Consider the following 22,756-nt stretch of genomic DNA (forward strand, 5'->3'; position numbering starts at 1 on the left):
GTAACACACAATTTTGTGTACTGTGTTTAGATCATACCGCAGGCGGAGCAATTCCAGATTGTCCAAGCCCAACATTTCGAGCCTGGTGGCATAGGGAATTTTATTGTGAGTAGAGGAGTCGAGTACTCTTCTCGTGAAATACCTCTTGACCCGCCCAATTGTATCAATGTCCGATATACAGTGTGGATTCCAGGCAGACGAGCTGTATTCGAGGATTGGTCTGGCAAAGGTTTTGTATGCCCTAGTTAGTAATACAATGTTATCAGAGAAGAAGCTTCGCAAAATTAGGTTTACAACTCTTAATGCCTTTTTGGCAATGAACTCTAAGGCTTAGATCATTTGAGATGAGTACTCCTAGATCCTTGATGGATTGGGAGTCATCCAACAGGTTGTATCTGCCCAGCTTGTATTTTGTGTTCTGATTTATTTTTTTGCCAATGTGTCAGCAAAATGGACAAAGTATTTATTAGTTGAGATTTGGTTGCCTATTGATTAATGGAGAAGCTACCAGTAAAAGTCACATTTTGAGAAGTGACCATTGTTGGTGTAAAAGAAGGTGTGTGGCTAAAAATGCAGAGATGCAGTTCTATATATTCAACATCTTCATCAATGATTTGGATGAGGGAATAAATGGGGAATTCATCAAATTTGCAGATGACACCAAGCTGGCGGGAATAGCCAACACGCCAGAAGATAGGCTTAAGATACAGAAGGATCTTGACAAACTTGAACATTGGGCACTATCTAATAAAATGAAATTCAATGGTGAAAAGAGTAAGGTTCTACATTTAGGCAACAAAAACGAAATGCACAGGTACAGTATAGGTCGTACCTTGCTCAATAGTAGTAACTGTGAGAGGGATCTTGGAGTCCTAGTGGACAACCATTTAAATATGAGCCAGCCATGTGCAGCAAGTGCCAAAAAAGCCAACACAGTTCTAGGCTACATCAACAGAGGGATAGAATCAAGATCATGTGAAGTGTTAATACCACTTTATAATGCCTTGGTAAGGCCACACTTGGAATACTGCATCCAGTTTTGGTCGCCACGATGTAGAAAAGATGTGGAGACTCTACAAAGAGTGCAGAGAAGAGCAACAAAGATGATTAGGGGACTGGAGACTAAAACATATGAAGAACGGTTGCAGGAACTGGGTATGTTCAGCTTAAGAGAAAGAAGGACTAGGGGAGACATGATAGCATTGTTCCAATATCTCAGGGGTTGCCACAAAGAAGAGGGAGTCAAACTATTCTCCAAGGCACCTGAGGGTAGAACAAGAAGCAATGGGTGGAAACTAATCAAGGAGAGAAGCAACTTAGAACTGAGGAGAAATTTCCTGACAGTGAGAACAATTAAGCAGTGGAACAGAAGTTGCCTCCAGAAGTTGTGAATGACCCAACACTTTTTAAGAAAGTGAAGTTTTAAAGAAAATGTTGGATAGCCATTTGTCTGAAACGGTATAGGGTTTCCTGCCTAGGCAGGGGGTTGGACTAGAAGGCCTCCAAGGTCCCTTCCAACTCTGCTATTGTATTATTGTACATATGAAATATATACCAGGGCGCCCTCTGGAGGTGTTATGTTTAATGAAGAGGGCGCCCTCTGGAGGTATTAAGTGAAATGTAAGAAGTCCTTCACTTACAACTATTGGTTTAATACCGTGTGAAGTAATAGCAGCACTGAAAAAAGGAAGTTATGACTGTTTTCCACACTTATGAGCATTGCAGCATCCCCATAGTCACGTGATCAAAATTCAGATGCTTGGCACCTGACTCATATTTATGACCGTTGCAGTGTCCCGGGGTCATGGGATCACCTTTTGGGATCTTCTGATGGGCAAAGTCCATGGGGGAAGCAAGATTCACTTAACAACCATGTTATTAATTCAACAACTGCAATGATTCACTTAACAGCTGTGACAAGACAGACCAGGGCATGCCACAAAACTCACTCAACAACTTTCTCGCTTGGCAAGAGAATTGTTGGGCTCAGTTATGGCCGTAAGTTGAGGCTACCTAATAGTAGGGGACTTCTAGTCTAAAACATCTGGATTATTTGAATATCACTTCTGGAATTTGTGCTTGTATCGGGGGAAATGAAACTTTGATTTTGGTTTTGTTGATTATAAAGATTTGGTGTTATAGGAATGGCTAGTTATATATTAATGTGTAAAAGCAAAAGAGTTGGGGATGGAGTGTATTTATCTTATACTGTGCTAGGAAGAGTTGGGAGTCAATGCCCCCTTTTCTTTCTTTTTCTCTTCCTCTTTGTATTTCACACCCCCTTTTCCCTTTCCTTCCCTCATTTTCCTATTTTCTTCTCTCTCTCTCTCTCTCTCTCCCTCTCTCTCCCTCTTTCTCTCTCTCTCTCTCTCTCTCTCTCTCTCTCTCTCTCTCTCTCTCTCTGTATTTTATACAATACTGGCTGATAACCTGGCATTGCTCTAGGATGCCACACTCGCTCTCCTTAACAGGCCAGGCATTCCAGAGTTATGCTGAAACACACACACACACACATACATAAAATAAAAAAAATAGAAATAAATAAACTTCAGAATAAGTAATAAGTAATGAGTAAGTAATAAGAAATAAGAAATAAGAAATAAGAAATAAGAAATAAGTAATAAGTAATAAGTAATAAGTAATAAGTAATAAGTAATAAGTAATAAGTAATAAGTAATCGGCACACTGGGTGCTATTCCAAAAACACTGGAATTACATTTAAAACAGCTAAAACTTGACAAAATCACCATCAGTCAAATGCAAAAAGCTGCACTGCTTGGATCTGCACGTATATTACGAAAATACGTTACGACGTCCTAGGCCCTTGGGTGGGGCCCGACTAGTAATCAATGCCAAATCCGGCGAAACAACTGGCCACTGTGATACAATCGTATAATAATAATAATAATAATAATAATAATAATAATAATAATAATAATAATAATAATAATAATAATAATAATAATAATAATAATAATAATAAACCACTTGCTGAAGATCACAATGGAAGTCCTTTTGGTATAATCTTCAACTCTTTTCTTTGAATGCTTGTTTCACAGCTCCTGAAGTCTATTCCAGTAGGAATTGGGCAGGTCTATGGCTGCGATAACCCTTGGACTGGTGGCATCGTCATGCTGGCTGTTTTCATTTCATCCCCTCTCATCTTCAGTCACGCGGTGCTTGGCTCAGCAGCTGGAATACCTGCAGGTATGACGGATGGCATTATATCATTCTGCCCAGCAACTTTCACCAACTTGGAAAACCCCAAATGCATTGGACCATATCTCAGAATTCTTACTGGTCATATTCTGAGAAAAAGAGCTCCACGGTTCCAGCATCTCAAGAATGCTAATATCTCAAGAGCTTTGTGTTGAGGAAGTGTTCTATAGTGGCCATGCATGGAGCAAACTCTGGGATTATCCAATACTTATAGATAATAATATTTATACGTTTAATATTTAAACGATCGTTTAATATTTAAACAATGGACAGACTTTGATAGCTGGGAATGACATTTAACCTTCAGGAACATGGGCAGAAGATGGGAAGGAATGACCCAAACCAAACAAGACCCAGATCTTCGGGGATAACACATTTTCAGGAGAGCTTGGGTAGCTTCTTCTTTTCTTCTTAGACTATGCTAATTTGGGAATTCATTCAAATTTTGAGCATTTCCCTCTCAAGATGAAAAGAAGCTATGCCACCAGGTTTCAATAACTGTGAACAGAAGTAGCTCCAAGACAGGGGTGGGTTTCATGTAATTTTACCATCAGTTCACCGCCCACCAAAAACTACGCATGCCCCCAGCTTAGAAAACATGGCTAAATAAGACAGCATAGCGCCAGGGCGGGTAGACAGGGGCGGGCCCATGTCACCCAAACCGGTCTGAACCGGCTGAATACCACAACTGCTCCAAGACCCCAAAGAGGAGTCTTCAAATACCTTGGATGCTTGTTTAAAGTTATATTCCCCTCCAAGCTCAAAAACAAACAAACAAGAAAGAATAATCAGAATTCATTAAAACCAGCCCACAACATTTAGAGAAGATACACAAAATCATTTAGAGCAGAGGTGTCAAACTCAAGGCCCAGGGGCTGGATCTGGCCGTGCGGGTCCTTCGATCTGGCCCATGGGGCCACCCTGGAAACAACAAAGGACCGGCCCACGGTACTTCTGCCACCAAAAACAGAGCATGTGCCCCACCCACCACCCACCCCAAGCTCCATTTTCACTGGCAGAGCGCTCAGGCCACTACAGGCACCCCAACATGAGTGATTCTGAGTTGGCAACGCCATCCTGGCCACGCCCACCCCGCCCCCCTGAGGTCAAACACAACCCTGATGCGGCCCTCAGTGAAGTTGAGTTTGACACCCCTGATCTAGAGTCAAGTGGGCCCTAGGAAAGCCTTTAATAATGCAACCTGGCCAGTGTGTGTGTGTGTGTGTGTGTGTGTGTGTGTGTGTGTGTGTTCCTGTACCTTTGGGACAACCAGGACCTGGACCAGAGGTGGGTTTCTACCGGTTCGCACTGGTTCGGTCAAACTGGTAGTGGTAATTTGGGCCTGAGTCACAGAACCAGCAATGACCCAGGCCAAGCGAACTGGTACCAACGGCGGTAGGAACCCACCCCTGACCTGGACAATTGGGACTGTCCATTGATGTCCATATGGGCTCATGTTCATTTTCAGTTAAAGCACAGACTGGGAACATAAGGGACATTATGATAAGTATTTTGGCTGAATACATTCACAGAGAGAAACAACAAATGGGGTGGGAAATAGACCTGGTCTATAGAGTTAACTCAGCGTATGCTAGAACACATAATGTACACAGGGAGGTACACATTAAATTTCTCAGAAAAAGTACAAGAGATGAGATTCTGAGTGCACAAAGGGGGCAAGAATTGAAATATCAGGACAGGCATATAACCATTCTAAAATAGATCCCCAAGAAAGTAAGGGAAAAAAGAAAAAGTTACTCGCAGCTAGCGAAGAAACTATACCAGAAGGGGGTGTGGTTTAGATGGCAGATGCCTGAAGGTATGTTAGTATTCTGGGAGGACACAAGAATTAGAATTAATACACCCATAGAGGCACAGGCCTTTATGGACAAAAACAAAACACTCTTAGAAAAACCAGATGATCCTACACCAGATATACAGGACACGGGAGGGGCCGGAGCTCTGCCAGCGGGGGGAGATGGGGCGACACTGAGAAAACTCAGATCACAAAAATGAACAAGAAAACTTGCTTGACATAAGTTGACCAAATTTATTAATTGAATTTACATGCTGACTATATGTAACTATTTAGTAATGAATTTTTTTGCAAATGTATACCTTGAGTATGGAGGGAGGGGACACCCACCGCACATTGCAACTGTCAAAATTTGTATCTACCCACTACCTTTTTCCTTGTAAAAATTTTTTAAAAACCAATAAAACGTTGTTTAAAAAAAAAAAAGCACAGACTGGGAGAGGTGGACGCCAGGAGGCCTTCCGTATGGCTATATATTCCCTATGGACTCAAGCTCACCAAGTTTTTCGCCCGTTTTTCTTTGTAGCCCTGAGCCTGGCCTCCCCTTTGAACAAAATTTATGCTGGCCTGTGGAATTACAACAGCTGCCTCTCCTGCATTGCCATAGGAGGGATGTTCTATGCCCTCACCTGGGAGACATTTGTGTTGGCAATAGCGTGCGGTAAGTAACCAGGCCCTTTACAGTAGTTACACCAACCCTTTGGGCACCAGGGACCAGCTCCATGTAGAGAGGTTTTTCGGCAGGCCGGAGGGGGCGTGGTTTCGCATGCCTTCTGCATCACATGGATAGGCCTTCACTTGTTTGCGCGGACCGGTTTCTGGCATGCCGCAGACCGGATTGGGCGTCGGGGACCCCTGCTTTACATCGCTAAAATACAGATAGTCGTCAATGTACGGCCGATTGTTGCGTGATCTGTATGGTCACTAGGTTCTGATGGACCCCCGATATAGGTAGTCCTCGAGTTACAAATGTCATGGAGCCTGCCCATTCCATTCGTAACCCGAGGATTTGTGGGTAGTGAATATCATACCTTGAATGGGATCACTCCCTGCTTTCCCCACACATTTGCTAATCGAACGTGAGTCTCGTTAAGTGCACACGAGGGCGGGGAAGGCCATTGGGGGCTACTGATGGAAACTGCCACCTGCTTAAGACCACCCAAGGCCTCCCCAACGCATTGAAATACCTCATGCTCCCCACAATTGCTTCCCCCATCCACCCACTCACTTATAAAGAGCTAACAAGCAGTCTCCTCTCCAGCCTCTTGCAATTCCGTTCAACCCTTCCTGGGCCTCCCTTGGCCTGTTATGGGCTGAACTGGAGCTTCTGGGGGGAGGATCCGGTCCTCCGATGCTCCATTTGACCCTCTGCAGGCCTCCCCAGCCCATTGCAGGCCAATGTACTTTTAACCCTAACCCAAAATAGCTTTACTTATTTATTTGTATCCCGCCTTTATTACTTTTAGAAAAAACTCAAGGCTGCTAATATCTCCAACACGCCTTCCTCCTTCTCTTTTCTCCCAGAACAACAACCTTGCAAGGTGGTTCAGGCCAAGAGTGGGGGACTGGCTCAAAATAATAGACCAGAGTCCCTCTCACTACCTGGCCCTTAACCCCTTTCTATTTCAGAGTCTCTTACAGCAAATAACCACATTGTGTATTTCTGTTTCTTCTTGCAGCTTTTTTCACCACTTACGTGGGAGAAGCGATGGGCCGCTTCTTTTCCGTGGTAAGTTCGCTGATAATCGAGGAACAAAGATGTTGGATAGCCATTTGTCTGAAACGGTATAGGGTTTCCTGCCTAGGCAGGGGGTTGGACTAGAAGACCTCCAAGGTCCCTTCCAACTCTGCTATTGTATTGTATTGTATCTATTTATCATCATCGATTCTTTGCTCACTTTGGGAGGGGGGGAATTACAGGTGGCTTAAATGGGGTCTATTTCAACCTCACAATAGCCCACCTGCAAGGCGTAACCGTAAGGATGCATGGTAACCTGCTTAACGACTGCAATGACTTACAAGGAAAATTGCAGTCGTAAGTTGAGGAGTCTCTGTAACACAGCGTTCTCTTCCCACAAAATTCAATTCAGTTCATACTCTAGAACCGTGATGGGGAACCTATGGCATGCATGCCCAAACTGGCGCGCAGAGCCATTTGGCCTGGCATGTGCAGCATCACCCCTTCCTCTTCTGGGTTTGTGGCTCGGCATGTGCTGGTGACAATCAGCTACCCTTTGTGCATGTGGCAGTGCTGGAAACCAGAATGTTTTCTGGCGTGGGCATCCGCACCAGCCAGCTGATCGTCACGCGCAAATGCGCACCAGTAACACAAAGACTTGGTGGCTGTTGCACACGTGTGTGTCAGAACTGGAAATTCATTTCCCAGGATGCACATGCACGTGTATGCCCTCTTTACAGCTCCTCTTCCGGGTTGTGTGGCTAACGAGAGAGAGGGTGCGCTCCCTTTTTGGCACGATGCTGAAAAGGTTCACCATCATTGCTCTAGAAAGAGTGCAGAGAAGAGCAACAGTTGATTAGGGGACTGGAGACTAAAACATCTGAAGAACGGTTGCAGGAACTGGGTAGGTCTAGTTTAATAGAAAGAAGGACTAGGGGAGACATGATAGCAGCCTTCCAATATCTCAGGGGTTGCCAGAAAGAAGAGGGAGTCAAGCTATTCTCCAAAGCACCTGAGGGTAGAACAAGAAGCAATGGGTGGAAACTAATCAAAGAGAGAAGCAATCTGGAATTCAGGAGAAATTTCCTGAGAACAATCAGTGGCCTCCAGAAGTTGTGAATGCTTCAATACTGGAGGTTCTTAAGAAGAGATTGGACAACCATTTGTCTGAAATAGTATAGTCTTCCCTGCCTGAGCAGGGGGTAGGACTAGAAGACCTCCAAGGTGCCCTCCAACTCTGTCGTTCTGTTATAAATGTTTTGAGTGAGTCCCAAAGCAAAACATTAAACCCACGTTTCTCCATATCTGTTGATGTTCTGAATCAGGGGTGGGGAACGATGGCCCTTTTATGACCTGTGGACTTCAACTCCCCGAATGGCTGACTCAGCCATTCTGAGAGTTGATGTCCACAAATCATAAAGAGGACGTAGTTTCCCTCCTCTTTTCCAAATCATGGTCCCTTTGATACCATTGTCAACGCAGTAGATATCTTCCATTATTGCTCTTGTTTAATTGCAAAAAGTGTGTAGCACTTTCTAAGCTTACTTTGTTGTTAGTTGCAAAGTCGTGTCTGCCCCATCGTGATCCCATGGACAACATTCCTCCAGGCCTTCCTGTCCTCTACCATCCCCTGGAGTCCATTTATGCTCACGCCAACTGCTTCGGTGACTCCATCCAGCCACCTCATTCTCTGCCGTCCCCTTCTTCTTTTGCCTTCAATGTTTCCCAGCATGAGGCTCTTCTCCAGGGAGTCCTTCCTTCTCATTAGGTGGCCAAAGTCTTTGAGTTTCCTCTCCAGGATCTGGCCTTCTAAAGAGCAGTCAGGGTTGATCTCCTCCAGGACTGACCGGTTGGATGGCCTTGCAGTCCAAGGGACTCGCAGGAGTCTTCTCCAGCACCATAGTTCAAAGGACTCAATTCTTTGGCGCTCAGTCTTCCTTACGGTCCAACCTTCACAGGCATCCATTGCAACTGGGGAAAACCGTAGCCTTGACTAGATGCACTTTTGTTGACAGGGTGATGCCTCTGCTTTTTGTTTGTTTGTTTGTTTATTTATTGGATTTATATGCCACCCTTCTCCCAAAGGACTCAGGGTGGCGTACAACATAAAAAAGCACATATTACAAAAGTTAAAAAGGAAATTAAATAAAGTATCGAAAAACAAACCCAATTAATGTTAACAATAAAATTTTAAAAATTGGATTAAAATTAGCAATTAAATTAATCATTTATTTTACTCTGTTCTGTTATTTTTAGTATGCCTAAGCTTACTACAGATGTTAAAAGCAAGGTGGGGCTTTGATTTTGTGTAAACTCCCCAAAGATATTGCTGACAGATGTTTCTGTTTTTATTTTTATTTTTCAGTTTGGGCTGCCAGTAGGCACCTGGCCCTTCTGCTTATCTTCGCTCGTCTTCCTGCTCTTAAGCACCACCAACAAGGCCATCTTCAAGCTGCCTCTCTCCAAAGTCACCTATCCAGAAGCCAACCGGGCGTACTATGTGGAGAGAAAGAAACAGAGTTCTGAAGAATCCGTTTGCGACAAAGTGTAAGCGAGCAAATCGAAGAATCGGACTTCCAACTTATAGAGTCTTCTCAAGGAAGAGCAAAAGAAAAACCCAGTTTTCAATGGACCCTTTGTTTTTCTCAATTGTAGATGCCTTCACTTGGATCAGTCAAGTTCAACATTCATTCATACGTTCAGGAGTGAATGTATTCATCTGGGAAGGAACGTAATATAAGTGGGACAATTCAGTTTAGACCAGAGGTGTCCAAACTTGGCAACTTTAAAACTTGGGGACTTCAATTTCCAGAATTCCTCAGCCTTGTTGTTGTTTTTTAAAAAAGCCATAAAATCAGACATGACTCACTTAAGAGCTGATGTGGCCCAGTGGTTGGAGTGCAGTACTGCAGGCTACTTCTGCTGACTGCCGGCTGCCTGCAGTTCGGTAGTTCAAATCTCACCAGGCTCAAGGTTGACTCATCCTTCCATCCTTCCGAGGTCGGTAAAATGAGGACCCAAATTGTTGGGGGCAATAGGCTGACTCTGTAAACCGCTTAGAGAGGGCTGTAAAGCACTATGAAGTGGTATATAAGTCTAAATGCTATTGCTACTGCTATTAAGAACTGCCTTGCTTAGCGATGGAAATTCCGGTATCAATTATCATCGTAAGTCAAGGATACTTGTAAAGAAGTGAAATTATTATTAGTAGTATTTACAAACTTAGCTGTTACTTGCAAGTTACGACCACTTTAACGAATGAGTGAATACTTTATTTGGCCAAGTGGGATTAGACGCACAATATTCTCTTTATGCAAATATTCAGGAAACCAATTGTTATAAGATACGTTTACAACATCCTCTAATTCCTAGCAACACAGAGAGTCGTGAGAGGTCAGCGCTAGAGCAAAATTTATACTAAGAAGTCTTTGTATATATACATATCAACGCGTTCCCAATTTATTATTCTTTTTTTGTTTTGTTTTTTTAATTTTTTATTCTTTTTGCTGTTGTTGTTTTTCTATTATTATTTTTTTGCGTTCCCAATTTATTAACCCCAATGTATACCTGCACCTTGAAGACATAATCAATCTAGCCATGATGGCGTGTCAGTTCCTTTTCTAAGCAACATGAGAAATGCTTGGGAAGATGAGAGACCGCACGGCCAGTTCTTCTCCCAGCTTCTGTAAGTTGTCCCAAAAGGAAAGATCAGACGAGAAGGGGACAAGGATGAGGTGGAATGATCAAATTAGGACATTCTCATTAGAAGCAGGGGAATCTCTGCAATAGAAGAGAACATTTGCAGTTTAGGATTGAACTGTGAGGTCCTTGGTGCTTTCTTAACTTGGTTTTTTCCTTGCAGACATTTCAATACCCAACTAGGTAATATCATCAATGCTAGAAGGGAGTGGAGTTTGCTCTATTTTTAAAGACTAGTGCAATGTTGGTGAACCTTTTCAGCACTGAGTGCACACACACACACACATGAGTGCCGGAAACTGGAAGAGCATATGTGCATGCTGGGAAGATGATCTTCCAGTTTCCGCCATGCACACCGGCCACCTGGTCTCCTGCTTTCTAGCGGGCATTTGCATGCGAAGACCACCTGGCCGGTGCGCATGCGTGCCCCAGAAACTGGAAGATCATGTTCCCAGTGTGCACATGCGTGCCGAGTGTCAGTTCTTCCAGTTTCTGGTGCTCCCACATGCGTGAAGACCAGCTGGCCGGCATGCTAGAACCCGGAAGAACAATGGGTAACGGCTTGTGTGCCTGGAGAGATGGCTCTGCATGCCACTTCCGGCATGTGTGCCATAGGTTCGCCATCATGGGACTAGTGGTTTACTCTATCAATGTACACCAATCAAGGAATGATCAACTCAAGACAAACAATCAAGCCATAAACAAGGAACCATCAAGAACATTTCCATCAATATTGTCAGGGCAAACCTCTTGGACATAAAGAGAGAACAAACCCTACTCCCTTCTAGCACTGATGATGTTACCTAGTTGGGTCACGAAACATTTGTAAGAAAAATAGCCAAGCTCAGACAGCACCAAGGACCCCACAGATCTCCGCAAGTTCTAATTATTGGCCGATCCCACGAAACCTGACCCCTGATGCTTAGTCCTGATGCCTTGTCTCCAAACCATGATTTATAAATGAGCTTGAATCATAGTTTGAAGAGCAGGATTCATTTTGGGCCCCTTAGCAATGTAGAGTGGGGGAGAAGCATATTGAACATGGAGAAGGGAAGCCCAAGAGAAGGAACCTTTGGAGGTCCAGCCATGATCTACAACTCATTGGAGTCATTCTATGAGACCAACAGCCAGAGACGTCCCTATAAGTCCTGTAAATAAACTCACCCAACATGTATATACATTGTAGATAAACTCAATCAATGTTATATATTGTGGTTTACTGTGTTACTACAAGTGTAATGAATCTGTTTTAGGTTTTTGTATTTTTCTGAAAGTCAAATAAACTATACTAAAATACATGAACTAAAAGCAGTTTTTTTTCTCTTTTTTTATGAACTGCTTGTCCTTCATCCTTCTAGGTCAGGGGTCACCAACCTTTCGGACTTCAGGGACCACTAAATCCATAATTTTAAATCTTGCGGACCACTAATAGGATTTTTTTTTTAAAAAAAAGATAAATAGTAGTTAGCGCAATATGAAAAATGCAAATATTTTTTCTGCGGACCACCAAAATTTCTCGCGGAACAACAGTAAATTTCTCAGCAAGCTTGCCAAAAAGCAAAGTCATTGGGGAAGCTCCATTGCTTAATAACCACAAGATTCACTTAACAACCTTGGCAAAAAAAAAAAAAGGCATGACATTTGGCCTAACTCCCTTAATAACCATCTTACTTAACAACAGGGACGTGCGGTCAGGGGAGGCAGGGGAGGCAGAGCCTCACCGCTCTCATCATGAGAAGAAAAAAAAGGGAAAAGGCGCCGAGGAGCCTCGGGGAATGGGACCACGTGTGCAGGACAGAGGGAGGTGCAGGAGGCTCCTCTAGCCTCAGCCTCCCTCCTGCACACGTGGTCCCATTCCCTGCCTTCTGTTGGGTTCTGACACCGGAGCTCATGTTCCAGGGCGAGTGCGCATGCGCGAGCGGCTCCCTTCCTCGCACTGAGCAACGGCGGGTTTACGGGAAGTTGCTCTCAAAAGCAGAAAGTGCGACAGACTTTTCGGACCGGCGGCTACCATTTCCCTGCCAGCTCGGTCGCGAAAGGACCCTGGAAACCGAGACGTGACCGGCGCCTTGTTAAGAATTGGGCTGCTGAAAGAGACAGAGAGAAAAAGCAGATGTATTTTTTTTTACAATTATTATTTTGTGATACGATATTGAACGTAGCGCTTAGAAAGCCATGGCTGATTCCAAGAAAACTAAGCGGGGTCAGATTTGATTAATCTTCGGTTAGGATGGGGACCCAGGAAATCCTAGGCGGGGAATGGGACCACGTGTGCAGGAGGGAGGCTGAGGCAGCCTCAGCCTCCTGCACACGTGGTCCCATTCCCCGCCTTCCTGATGACTTCACCAGCCTCACCAGCCATAAACCTCACCGCACGTCACTGCTTAACAACAGAGATTCTGCTCCCAATTGTGGTCATACAGTATATGTCAAACACTCCCTGTATTTGCAGAAAGCTGGACTGTTAATCAAATCCCAATGCTTTGTCATGAAAGGAAGAAATAGAGTCAGGTGTAAATACTTTTTCAGCCATGCAAGAGTGTGAATCTTATAGCAATAAGTATATTATCGTAACCACTATGAATAAGAGAATTACAGAGTTGGAAGGGACCTTGGAGGTCTTCTAATCCTCCTACGCTCCGTTTCCAGCCTGGATGGCCTCTTGCAGCCCTCTGCCAATGAAAATAGAGCCCTCCATTTTTGCTAGCAGAGGCACTACGGGCTTTTGCTGTTTCCAGGCCGGCCCTTCAGGCCAGATCTAAGCAGCCTGCAGGCCGGCTTCGGCCCGCGGGCCTTGAGTCTAACACCCCTATATTATAGAATCGGAGAGTTGAGATCATCTCGTCCAAACTCTATTCAGTGAAGGATCATTAAAACATCTTCAATAATCCAGCCTTTCTTTAAAGAGCCCTATCCAAGGAGGATACATCGCTTCATGTGACAGCCCCTGTTAGCACTGGTGTTAGGTCATATATGTACCGTATTTTTCGGAGTATAAGACGCACAGGAGTATAAGGCGCACCAAGGTTTTAAGAGGCAAATTTTAAAAAAAGTTTTTGCACACTGTAAACCTCCCCAAAAGAGCCCATTTTTTGCAAAAATGGGCCCTTTTTTTAAAAAAAAAAACAAGGGCATGAATAGCCCTTAGGAGGATTGTAGAGTGTTCCTGGGGAGGAGGCAAAAATGAGCAAAAAACAGCCCATTTTTCATGAAAACAGGCTGGGTTTTTTGTCAAACAATTGTTTCGCTTAGCGACAGAAATTTTGGACTCAGTTATAGGACGGGGATGACCTGTATTCAGTTATGAATATGTTTAATTTTTAAAATGTAAAATAAGGATTCCAGGCAGACTGTAACGAAGGGAACAAGAAGTGTGAACGTGCTGGAATTTTACAACAGTGCTAATCAAGTTTCATGTTCCACGCCCAAATAAATGAGTTATAGGGCTATTTATTTTCAAAATCAGACTTCTTACATTCCCCTAAACACACACACACACACACATACATCTAGTTGCCAGCTGTGTTAAATTGCATTTTTTATTCTCTTGAATATTCAAATGCCAAAGTCAGTCTTTTACTGCTGTCTAAACTGAACTTCACAAGACAGATAGGAATCTGACATCAAATGTTTGCTTTAGAGACCAGTCTAGAATTTCTTGATTTATTGCCATTGTACACTGTCTACTGTAGTTTTTATTGCATGTGTGTTTTATTGGCACCAAGCAACGTACAGAAGATGCTGGAGTGGAGCAGTGAATTATTTAACTGGACAAGGAGTTGGGCTACATCAAGGATGTTCAACTTTGGCAACTTTAAGACTTATGGACGTCAACTTCCAGAATTCCCCCGCCAGCCTGGGGAATTCTGGGAGTCGAAGTCCTCAAGTCTTAAAGTTGCCATGTTTGGACATCTCTGGACTACATGATCTCCAAGATCCCTTCCAAATCTTACATTCTACAATTTTTTGAAACCAAATTGATGCTATTTGGTCCTCAGTCTGCAACCATTTGCTATGGAGCATTAGCAGGATTAACTGCATTAACAGAGGAATCTGGTTTAATGAAAGGAAGGACTAGGGGAGACATGATAACAGTGTTCCAATATTTCAGGGGCTGCCATAAAGAAGAGGGAGTCAAACTATTCTCCAAAGCATCAAGGCAGGACAAGAAGTAACAGGACAAGAAGTAACAGGTGGAAATATATCAAAGAGCAATCCAATCAGGGGTAGGTTCCTGCCAGTTCTAACTTCTTCTATAGAAGAGGTTCCACAAATCTACAGTGCCATTTAGAACCGGTTCCAGCTCCCTCCCTCCCCCCGCCCGTCCGCACATCATCAGGATGAAGAGCGAGAGGAAGAATTCTGGGAGTTGAAGTCCACAAGTCTTAAAGCTGTCAAGTTTGAACACCCCTGGGTTTTTTGTTTCTAAAGGGTTAGGGGTGCAAGGGTCTTGTAACTTGACAGCATTAAGATTTGCACACTTCAATGCCAGAGTTCCTGAGCCAACATGACTGGAGGAGGAATTCTGGGAGTTGAAGTCCACAAGTCTTAAAGCTGCCAAGTTTGAACATCCCTGAGGTTTTTTTTTCTAAAGGGTTAGAGGTGCGAGGGTCTTGTAACTTGACAGCTGTAAGACTTGCGTGCTTCAAATGCCAGAGTTTCTGAGCCAACATTTTGGTTGCTAAGCAAGAGCGTTGCTAAGTGAGTTTCACCACATTTTACAAGTTGGCCATGCCCACCCAGTCACATGGCTGGCAAGCCACTCCCAATCGGTCACATGGCTGGTAAGCCACTCCCACCCAGTCACAAGGCCAGCAAGCCACTCCCACACCTAGAGAAGAGGTTCTAAAAAAATTTGAAACCCACCACTGGATCCAACCTAGAAATAAGGAGAAATTTCCTGATAGAACAATTAACCAGTGGAACGACTTGCCTCCAGACATTGTGGGTACTCCATCGCGGGAGGCTTTATAGAAGAGATTGGCCAACCATTTGTCTGGAATGGTATAGGGCAGTGATGGCTAACCTTTTTCATCACCACGTGCTGACCTACAGGCCAGAAATGGCATGCAAAACCATCTCGTAAGAAATGCAGGGGCCTCGCTGGTCTTCGCGTGCACGGGGGTGCCGAAACACAGATGAGCAGCATTCCATCAGACATATGCACGTCGGCACCCAATTTTCCTTTTTCTGTCGCAAGAGCATGCCCGACAAACAGCTGGCCCTCATGCATGCACGCAACGGAAACCTGGAAGTTTGGGTGCCGGAGCACATATGCGCCCTGGGACACTACTATTTTGACACTCCCACGTGCATGAAAGCCAACTGGCCGGCGCATATGTGTGCACAGGAATGCAGAAGAGGAGTGTCATTCCCAGCACACGTGCCACAGGTTTGACACCACAGGTATAGGGTTTCCCACTTCATCAAGGGGTAGGACTAGAAGACCTCCAAGGTCCCCTCCAACTCTGTTATTTTGCTTTTTCTGAAGTCTGCTGGGATTTTTATGACAAAGCTTTTGTGAGCTTGGAAACTCTCTACACATACTCTCTGCAGCCAGTCACACATCTCAGAGTATTTGTGGGTCTTGGAAATAGATAGTGGCAGGCTTGAGGCACTATCCCAGGAGTGAAATCCAGTAGATTCTGACAGATTCTGGAGAACCGGTAGCGGAAATTTTGAGTAGTTCGGAGAATCAATAGCGGATTTTTTTTTCTGTGGCATCCAGGTTTATTCCTGAATTAAAAAGCACTGTTTTAAGGAATAGACACAATTCATGTAGAATAAAATAATTACACAATGATTATGGATTTCTTTAATATAGGGAAGCAACCGTTTATCAATATGAGGCACCATAAAATGTAAACACAATCTACACAGCAAACTCAGTGGAACCTTTCACAGATGAATCAGCAAATGGCTGGAATGATTCTGAATAGTTCCAATAATATGATGGGCTTTGGCCAACTACCCAACACAGTGGCAGGATGGACTGGAACTTCCTGGGGCCAAACCCTCAGTACACAACTCTGGAAGTGAAAAGGCAATAGAAGTTTAAATCAGAGACCTGACATTCCATGCCCAAATACATCTAGTCTCCCTGTTCCATCCATGTACACCACCACTACCCCCTTCCTCCAATTTCAAACCATTCATTTAAAAAGTAATCTTAACTGACCGTATTGTGGTCTGTACTGACTTCAATTCTGATGTAGTAAAAAGCAAGTTGAATACATTGGCAGCTTTTTTCATTCCATGATATGTTTTGATTTTGCAAATCTTACTTTCTCAGAAGAGCGGTGTTACCAACTGCATACTCAAAATTATTTTATCTTGTAGAGCAAATGTTTCCATGGAAGGGAAAATGGGTATCATGTTAGTGCTATCTCTAAAATGTAAACTCCACCTTGCAAATTACCCAGTAATCCTGTAGAAGGTACTGTATGAACCAAATGTTAATTATATAAATAAGAATGTACCTTGTATCATTGAAATAGGCATTTCCTTGTGTGATAATGAATTTGTTTCATCATACATTTCACTGTGATATTATAATGATGTGATGAACAGGGAAAATGGCTCACAAGAGAGAGATAAACCTGGATGGTCCTAGGGCTCCATCAATTTTCTTTCCACTGTTTGAGTTCCTTGTGTCAAAAGAAGCTGATCTGACCGACAGAGATCTATACAGGATTAATCAGCAGTGTACTGCATAGCAACTATACAGGGTAACTCAAATTGTATATTTAATTTTGTCTTTGCAGTTGTATCCAGGTTTCTGCCGGTAGCGGAAATTTTGAGTAGTTTGGAGAATTGGTAACGGAAATTTTGAGTAGTTCGGAGAATCGGTAACGGAAATTTTGAGTAGTTCGGAGAATCGGTAGCGGAAATTTTGAGTAGTTTGGAGAACCGGTAGCGGAAATTTTGAGTAGTTTGGAGAACCGGTAGTGGAAATTTTGAGTAGTTCAGAGAATCGGTAGCGGAAATTTTGAGTAGTTCAGAGAATCAGTAGTGGAAATTTTGAGTAGTTCGGAGAACCGGCAAATGCCACCTCTGGCTTGTCCCAGAGTGGGGTGGGAATGCAGATTTTTCAGTATCCTTCCCCTGCCGGTAGTAAACAAATTTGAATTTCACCACTGCCCTATTCCCCCGATGGCTTCCAAGCCTGATAGGAACCCTGACAGATAGTAATTAAAACAAGTACTACTTTATCCTCTTTTTGGAATAATCCTCTAAATGTTAGGCAAAGATCACAGCCACTGTGATTGCCCCAAAGTTGCCCAACCAGCCTTCGTGCCTAAGGCAATACAAGAACTGACTGTTTCCTGATGATTGGTTCAAAGACACCCAGCTGGATTTTTTGCCTAAGGTGCTACTAGAACTCACAGTCTCCTAGTGATTGGCCCAGTCTCCCAACCAGCATTCACACCAATGGCAGGACTAGAACTCGCAGTCTCCTGGTTTCTAGCCTGGCGCCTTAATCACTAGACCAAACCTTTTGGGGGATGTCCTTTATTCTGGAACATCTCAGCCATTCTGTCCTCTGAGGCATCAGCTGGAAGAAGGAGAAGAAGAAGCAGCAGGAGATTACGATGGAGAAATCTGCCCAGAACAAGCCTTCATAATTTGTATGTCAAGCCTAAAGGAATGCCACCCATTAATTAAAGTTTAAAAACCTAACTGCCATGCCCTGGTTAAAGCCTAAATCTTCGCAGGACGATGAGCTGGAGCTAGAGCCAATGGAGATTGAGGGGGCAGCTTCGATGGCTTCGAGGAATGTGGGGAGGAGCAGGACGAGGCAGCCTAGGGCCCTTCAGGAGTGGGATGGCTTGTTAGCAGGGAGAAACGGGGGCAGGATGATCGGGAGAGGGCAAGCAGTGGAAATGAGTAGCGACAGAGCTCAGGCAATGAGCAAGGACCACCCGCTCCTGATCCCCGAGCAAGGAGAGTGGAGAGAAGGCAGGAACAACGCAGGCCAACCCAATGACTTGGGAAGAGAGTGCCCCACCCTTTTTTACAAGCCACACCTGGGGACTGAGATTTAAGGAGATGCTGTGAGGAGGGACATTTGTCGGGTGTAAAGCGTTTCCATGACTATTATCAAGTTGACGTGGAAAAGGGAGGAGAATTCCATGCCTACCTTCGACAGAGTCAGATCTCAGATTTCTCAAGCAGGCGTGCGAGGTGCGAAAGTTCACAGCCTACTGCAGCACCTCGTTGGTGGATATGATTTATGACACAGACTGAGGGGAGGGGAGACACAGGGGTAAAGGCCAGACACTATTAACCGGATATCAGATTCAGCTCCGCAGAAGAACATGCCAAAATGTTGCTCCTAATAAATGAATGGATTTTTTAAAAACTTTGTCCCGAGGCTCGTAAATTAATTAGGGCATCTTTTGGAAACTTCACATCGAGAACAAATGCTGAATTGGTAGAGTTTGGTGTGCCGGCACAGACATTTGGAGTTTGCAGGACTGCTTGCTTTGTCTTTACTGTTGGACTCAGTGCCTTCTTCCTGACTTTGTGGATTCATTGTCTGTTCTTTGGTTTGTGGACTCATTTTCCTAATACTTTGTTTTGCTGGACTGAGCGCAGCCAGAGGCTGCTATGTGTGTGTGTGCATGCAGGTGTGGGATTGAAAAATGTTAGCAACCAGTTCTCTGGTTTCTGGGTGGGCAGGGCCATGGGGGTGTGGCCTAGTTGGCTTCCTGCACCACAGTGGGCAGGGGGAGTTTTCACCCTCCCCAGGCTCCAAGTGATTTCCTCGAGCCTCTGGGAGGGCAAAAACAGCCTCCTGTAGGCTCCGGAAGCTGGAAACTGGCCCATTTCCAGACTTCCAGTAGGCCCATTTTCCCCCCACCCAGAGCCTCTGCGTGGGCCCTGCACTTACCTGGCATCCGAAACAGGCCACATGGAGACTCCTGGGAGGGGAAGGGTGGGGTGGGCGGGGTCAGCCAGCCCTTGCAACAATTGGTTCGATGAACATGATTAAAATTAATATCCGATTCACGTGAGCTGGCTGAATCCGCCCCCTGTGTGCACGCACTTTGCTCTGGGACTTGCCAACAAGGTGAGAGCATTTGGGGGGAAGTGGATTTGGAGCACGAAAGGGGAGTTTGAATTCTCAGCTGGCTGTGGGGCCTTTCTGCCTTGTCGCCCGGATCATCACACCCAACCAAACTCTTGATTCCCTGCAGAGAAACAGGGGCTTCCAGATGATTGCTGCAAGAACCCTAGTGACCAAGATGGTCCTTGGAGATTCCATTGCCATGGAAACCATGGATGCCTGCCCCACAAGGGACGATGGAATGCTGCCAGGCCTGGCGAACCAAAGGACCAGAGGTGGTATTCTCACAGTTCGGACCGGTTTCGCCTGAACCGGTAGCGGAAATTGCGGACGGCCCTGCCCACCATCCCCAGCTCTATGGCATCTCATTTAGGCCCCTTTTTTTGCCAAAAGCACATGAGCGGAAGGCTGAGTGCTCACATTTTTGAACTGGCAGGGAAGGTACCATATTTTTCAGAATATAAGATGCACCTTTTTCTCTCAAAAAAGAGGATGAAAATCTGGGTGCATCTTATACACTGAATACAGCATTTTTTGCCTCCCAAAATCCCACCCCCTTCACCAAAATGTCCGTGCATAGCCTTTAGGACAGGGGTGTCCAAACTTGGGAACTTTAAGACTTGTGGACTTCAACTCCCAGAATAGTCTTAAAGTTCCCAAGTTTGGACACCCCTGCTTTAGGAGGCTTTCAGAGTGCTCCTGGGGGTTGGGGAGGGCCGAAATGAGCGAAAAACAGACCATTTTTTGTGAATGTTTGCTCCCCAGGAGCACTCTATAAGGCTATGCATGCAACTTTTTTGACAAAAAACATGCCCGTTTTCGTGAAAAACTACCCTTTTTTGCACATTTTTAGCCTCACCCTACCCCCCAGGAGCACTCTACAAGCCTCCTAAAGGCTACTCATGCCTCTTTTTTTTTTAAACAACCTTTTTTTTAAATTTGCCTCTTCAAAACCTTGGTGCGTCTTATACTCCGGTGCGTCTTATACTCCGAAAAATATGGTAAGTGAATACCACCCCTGCAGAGGACTTCACCCAGCTTTGAACAATTCTGCCGTTCTCCGCCATGCAGCGATCACAAGCTCACAAAATCAACAGGATCTCTTGGGATGCCAAAGGTGGTTCTTTTGGGTCCTCTTCCCCCTGGCTATGGATGGAAATTTCCTTGCTGGGAAATTTCCACTGCCCTGTTCAAATCACCTCCTGCCCCGTCAATGGGCTGGAGACATTTTTTTATAGAAGACAAACATGCCGGAGCTCGGCATTTATAGCTTGGCACGTTTTTAAAAGCCGGGCGGGGCTGGGATTGCCATCGTGAAGGTCCCAAAATTTGAGGCTGAAGTTTTGAAAAGTGGGGGGGAGGTCAGTGGAGGTTAAGGGCCATTTGCTTGATCCAGGGGTGGGTGGGATGTCATCAGAGGCAGCGTTGACGGGCAGGACAAAGTAAAAAGTCATTTTTAAAAAATTGGCACAGCCAAACCTACAAACCCATTTTGAACTCTTCCCCCTCTTTTTTTTTTCCAGAGGAGTTCAAAAGATGCACGGGAGTAAAAACTTTCCACAGCATTAGGTCAAATAGAAGACACGAAGCTTCAGGCTGCATTAGCAGAGGGATAGAATCAAGATCGCGTGAAGTGTTAATACTGTTTTATAATGCCTTGGTAAGGCCACACTTGGGAATTCTGCATCCAGTTTTAGAATAGAATAAGCTGGAAGGGTGCTTGGAGGTCTTCTAGTCTAGCCCCCTGCTCAAGCAGGAAAACCTGCTTAGATAAGTGACTGTCTAGACCCGTGATGGCGAACCTGTGGCACACGTGTCAGAAATGGCATGCAGAGCCCTCTCTGTGGGCACATGCGCCATCACCAGTTGCTCTTCTGGTTTAAAAAATAGGCTGTATTTTGGGCCTTTTTGGAGACATTTTTGGACTGTTTTCAGGCTGAAAAACAGCTTGAAAGTGGCCCAAAATATGTGTCAAAAAACAGCCTGAAAACAGCACAAAAACGCCCCAAAAATCAGTGGTGGGTTCCAGATCCCGTTCCAACCGGTACAGTTGGAACAGGCCCGGCATCGCCCACATGGATGCAGTGCGCGCATGCGTTGTACCTGTCTTCAATGCCTCCGCAAGCCTCCGCAACGCTCCAGCTGCTCGGTGGAGCGTAGCGCAGGCGCCGTACGTGCCGTGCACGGAAGCGCCAAAGGCTTAAAGGACAGGTAAGGAGCTCGGGCGGGCGGGTGGGCCCTCCAGAGCACCGTACCAGAACGGTACCCTGTGCTCTGGGTAGGCTCCAGTATGCCCGTACCGGGACGTACCGCCTGCAACCCACAACTGCCAAAAATGGTCTGGAAAATGTCCCAAAAACAGGCATGTGTGCACCAGTCAGCTTGTCTTCAGATTTCCTGTGCTTCAAAGTGCGCATATGCTCACGCATGGATGCATGTTTCAGTTTGGGCACCCGGAGCCCAAAAAGTTCGCCATCACTAGTCTAGACTCTTCTTTTAAAAATCTGGTGATGGAGCACCAACAATTTCTGGAGGCCAGCTGTTCCACTGGTTAATTGTCCTCACTGTTAGAAAGTTTCTCCTGAATTCCAGGTTGCTTCTCTCCTGGATTAAAGGCATACGATTCCCCTCGCACATACATGCTAGTCGTTTCCAACTCTAGGGGACGGTGCTCATCTCCGTTTCAAAGCCGAAGACATCTCCATGGTCATGTGGCTGGCATGACTCAACGCCGAAGGCGCACAGAACGCTGCTACCTTCCCACCAAAGGTGGTCCCTATTTTTCCATTTGCATTTTTACAAACTGCTAGTTTGGCAGAAGCTGGGACAAGTCACGGGAGCTCACTCTGTTACACAGCACTAGGGATTTGAACAACCAAACTGCCGACCTTTCTTATTGACAAGCTCAGTGTCTTAGCCACTGAGCCACTGTGTCTCCTTCTCCTTGATTAGTTTCCATCAATTGTTTCTTGTCCTGCCCTCTGGTGCTTTAGAGAATAATTTGACCCCGTCTTCTTTGTGGCAGCCCCTCAAATATTGGAATACTGCTATCATGTCTCCCCTAGTCATTCTTTTCTTTCGACTAGCCGAACCCAAATGCTGCAGCCGTTCTTCATATGCTTTAGTTCCCAGGCCTTTAATCATCTTTTGTTGCTTTTCTCTGTACTTTTGCCAAAATCTCAACATCTTTATCAAAGTATGGTGATCAAAATTGTAACCAATTTTGGTTGCCACAATATAAAAAAGATTTGAGACTACGGAAAGAGTGCAGAGA

General features: G+C 44.8%; 1 protein-coding gene across 2 annotated transcripts in view; it reads left to right on the forward strand.

Moving 5' to 3' along the window:
* Positions 1–11,700, forward strand: part of SLC14A1 (solute carrier family 14 member 1 (Kidd blood group)) — a 49,966-nt gene extending 38,266 nt beyond the window's left edge. For both annotated transcript variants that reach the window (XM_081942572.1, XM_081942571.1), the window contains exons 6-9: positions 3,060–3,207; positions 5,562–5,696; positions 6,715–6,764; positions 9,079–11,700. In XM_081942572.1, coding sequence (XP_081798698.1) covers positions 3,060–3,207; positions 5,562–5,696; positions 6,715–6,764; positions 9,079–9,264 — 519 coding nt within the window. In that variant the 3' untranslated portion in view covers positions 9,265–11,700. The remainder of the gene's footprint in view (positions 1–3,059; positions 3,208–5,561; positions 5,697–6,714; positions 6,765–9,078) is intronic.
* Positions 11,701–22,756: the final 11,056 nt, after the last annotated feature.

The sequence above is a fragment of the Natrix helvetica genome (assembly GCF_964273705.1).
Source record: "Natrix helvetica genome assembly, chromosome: 2".
NCBI classification, from domain to species: Eukaryota; Metazoa; Chordata; class Lepidosauria; order Squamata; family Natricidae; genus Natrix; species Natrix helvetica.